The 3,690-nt window shown below is 42.6% G+C and overlaps 1 protein-coding gene across 2 annotated transcripts in view; it reads left to right on the top strand.

Moving 5' to 3' along the window:
* The window catches only part of TTC1 (tetratricopeptide repeat domain 1), a 56,131-nt gene extending 54,665 nt beyond the window's left edge, over nt 1–1,466 (top strand). For both annotated transcript variants that reach the window (XM_011966682.1, XM_011966681.1), the window contains exon 8: nt 854–1,466. In XM_011966682.1, the coding sequence (XP_011822072.1) occupies nt 854–987 (134 nt within the window). In that variant the 3' untranslated portion in view covers nt 988–1,466. The remainder of the gene's footprint in view (nt 1–853) is intronic.
* The last annotated feature ends 2,224 nt before the right edge of the window (nt 1,467–3,690 follow it).

Raw genomic sequence — 3,690 nt, 5'->3', positions numbered from 1 at the left:
CTCAGCCTCCCTAGTAGCTAGGACTACAGGCACCATGCCACCACCCTCAGCTGATTTTTGTATTTTTAGTAGAGGTGAGGTTTCACCATGTTGGCCGGGCTGGTCTCGAACTCCTGACCTCAAGTGATCCACCCACCTCGACCTCCCAAAGTGCTGGGATTACAGGTGTTAGCCGTCACACCTGACTTATATATCTCACTCAAGTCATGTGTAAATAAAGCCTGAAACTTGGGAAGAGGAGCGTGGACTATTGAGGTCTTATTGAGGTTGCTGTGCAAATGAACAAGATCCCATTTCTAAGAAATGGCTAGTCTGGTATAGAAGCTAAGGATTTGCTTAGGAAAGCAGGAAGCTCTTGAATATGAATCCAAGCTCAGTGGAAATGGACTGAGTTGAATTAAATTTAGCAGGTGGCTGCTGCCGTTCTAGAGAAAAGAGACTTGGAGGGACCTCTGCCCTCACTACCAGGCAGACCTGGCTTGGCAGGGTGCCTTGAGCCTCACTGGAACAGCAGTTGGTTTTCCCAGAACTCACCCCAGAAGCCTGTGTCCTTTGATAGTACTGGCCAGTTAGGACAGGAGGCTCTGATCTCCCAGAGAGAGCCAGCAGGACTCCACTCTCATCTATGGAAGCACAGGCTTGGGGTGGATGGCACTGAAGTGACTGCACTGCTGAGTGGGGAATAGGGGTTGGGAACTCTCCTGGAAGCTTTCATCATATTAAAAGTAGGCATTTCTTTAACTGCAAAGAGATGCTTTTATATTTTGTACTCAGTGGTAAGGCAAGATTAATTGGTGCCTTCCTGCTTCTGTTCATTCCTGTATTCATTTGAGTTTTTGCTTTTACATTACAGGTAAATTAAAAGATCTTGGGAACTTGGTTCTCCGACCTTTTGGGCTCTCCACAGAAAATTTCCAGATCAAACAGGATTCCTCTACCGGCTCGTACTCCATCAATTTCGTTCAAAATCCAAATAATAACAGATAACAAAGATAACAATAGCTTTACAAGCTGACTTGGAATTGTGTGCTGCTTGCTGTTAGCAAGGGGAAAGGCCCTGCCAATGTTTAACTTTTAAAAGCATCTTATCTAAAAGAAAGGCTATCCAGTAGAGCCTAGTGCTCCCTTTTCCCTCTTTTATGATCAGGGTGAAATGTACTTCCTGATGTAATGAACCTAATTTGATTTCCATTTTAAGGTGGTGTCTGTGCAGCTGGTATCCCGGTTCTGGCTGTCCTATGTCCAGGAAGAAGCCCATTTGTCGAGGCTGACCTTCCTTATCCACACAGACACACAGCCCAGCAAAAGCCTCTCCTGAACCAAACAGACCTGTTGGTTGGGAGACTGCCCAGACATGACTGATGACGGGTTCCCGCCTGCCTGTCCCCTCCCTGATCACACAGCTAACGAGGCTGCCTCCAGCATTTCCTGATTTCCTCTGTGGTAATAAAAGCTTTCTGTGCTTAGGTCTGGGTTGGGTTGTCAATTTTGTCACGTAATGACAACTAAGGCAGAAGCCTTCTCTGGCTTTGGGAGCAGTGTTGGTTTGAAACAGGGTTACTGATAACAGATTCCACAAATCTGCCCAAAGTTTTTGTTGCCTTGTAGATTTATCTTGAAGAGTTGACCATTCTACCATGTACTAGAATTCAGAAAGTCCACCTTACAAGCTGTCTTGGGCCCCACCAGGTTTGTGTAGATAATTATAAATCTGTTTTTGACCAAATGTTAGTATTTTTAACTTAAAATAGCTTCATCAAGGAATGGTAGTATATGAATCCCAGAACAAAACCATATTCTTTTCAACTACATGAACCCAGAGGTGTCAAAGATAGAATATTTTTCTCCTCATCAGTTGATGCTAGTGAAAAGCTTGCAGTTGCTCTGGTTTGAGTGTCAAAAGCATTGCCATACAAGTTTCATCTTGGAAGTAAATTACACATATAATTCTGTAAGTGACGTGCAGTAGTCAGTCATACTCCCAGTGTTAAGGACTATGTGATTCTTCTGATCTGTTCCTAAAAGCTTTTGATCTTTTTTTTCCTTTTGGTCAAAGTGAACCTCAGAAGAAACTGTGTTAAATCTGGCATCCAATTTTCCCAAAAATGTATGCGTGAAAAATCATACAAGTTGTATGAATACTGGATGGTCTGGAAGTGAGTGTTGAGTGCTTCCTGTGCAGCCAGCATTATGCTAGACAGTGGTTCTCAATTTTTTTTTTCTTTTTTGAAACGGGGTCTCGCTCTGTCACCCAGGTTGGAGTGCAGTGGCGCAATCTTGGCTCACTGCAACCTCTGCCTCCCAGGCTCCAGCAATTCTCCTGCCTCAGCCTCCAGAGTAGCTGGGATTACAGGCATGTACCACCACACCTGGCTAATTTTTTGTATTTTTAGTAGAGACAGAGTTTCACCATGTTAGCCAAGCTGGTCTTGAACTCCTGGCCTCAAGGTGATCCACCCACCTCGGCCTCCCAAAGCATTAGGATTACAGGTGTGAGCCACCGTGCCCAAACTTTTATTTCAGGAGCCCTTCATAGTCTGCAAAAAAAATTTTAAGAGCATTTCCACTTATGTGCATTATATCAATATTTAGTATATTAAAAATTAAGATAGAAAATTTTAAAGTATTTAATCCCTTTAAAAAATAACACGTTTCATGTTACTATCAATAATTTTATGTCAAGTCAGGAACGATGGATGGTTTATGCCTGTAATCCCAGCACTTCAGGAGGCCAATGTGGGAGTATTGCTTGAGACCAGAGCTCCAGACCAGCCTAAGCAACATAGCAAGGTTCCGTCTCTACAAAAAAAAATTTAAAAAAAAAAATTAGCTGGGCATAGTGGCTTCATGCTACTTGGGAGGCTGAGGCAGGAGGATTGATTGCTTGAGCCCAGGAGTTCAGGACTGCAGTGAGCTATGATCCCACTGCTGCACTTCATCCTGGGTGACACAGACCTTGTCTCTAAAAAAAAAAGTTTTAATGAATTATTTTTTAATTTTTATGAAAAAATCTTCCAACTCAAAGACACATTTTAGTGAGAAGAGTGACATTTTTGCAAATCTCTTTAATGCATGGCTTGATAGAAAACAGCAAGAGTCTCACATCTCCTATATTCAGTTTGTCATGAGATCACAGTGCAGTCATTGACAGGATGACAGTGAAAAAAGTAGACCTTTAATTTTGTATTATGAAAATAGTTTTGGCCAGATAGACACCTTGAAAGGGTCTCCAGAACGCCTACAGAGCCTTGGACTACATTTTGAGAACTACTGTCAGATTGTGCCTGGAGCTCAATGGCTTAGACTTAGCAAAATCAGGGCTGAGATTCCTGAAGGACTGTCTGTGTCTCCAAGGAATAGGAAATAGACTTGTTCATCTAGAAACAGCTTTGGTTAAGAGAAGATGCCCGAGACCACCATTGCCATGAGTGTAGAGATTTTGTTTCTTAGGCTTCGTCCTCCTCTTCCTCTCAATCACACTGAAATCTTATAGGATGCTACACAAGGCCAACATTACATGCTCCCAGTGGGTGGGCCAAGCAGTGCATTGTCTGGAAAGGAAAGGATGTCAGCAGGTGTGAGTTTGATTAAGCCAAGGAGTTTTTATCGGGCACTGTTACTTTGCTGCTTCTAACATTTGTAAGAAAAGATATATTCAAACCTTTTGAAAATGTTTGACCATAGAAAATC

This window comes from Mandrillus leucophaeus, unplaced genomic scaffold, assembly GCF_000951045.1.
Source record: "Mandrillus leucophaeus isolate KB7577 unplaced genomic scaffold, Mleu.le_1.0 Scaffold77, whole genome shotgun sequence".
NCBI classification, from domain to species: domain Eukaryota; kingdom Metazoa; phylum Chordata; class Mammalia; order Primates; family Cercopithecidae; genus Mandrillus; species Mandrillus leucophaeus.
Note: the sequence above shows the minus strand (reverse complement) of the source record. Positions and strands in the feature narration are given on the sequence as shown.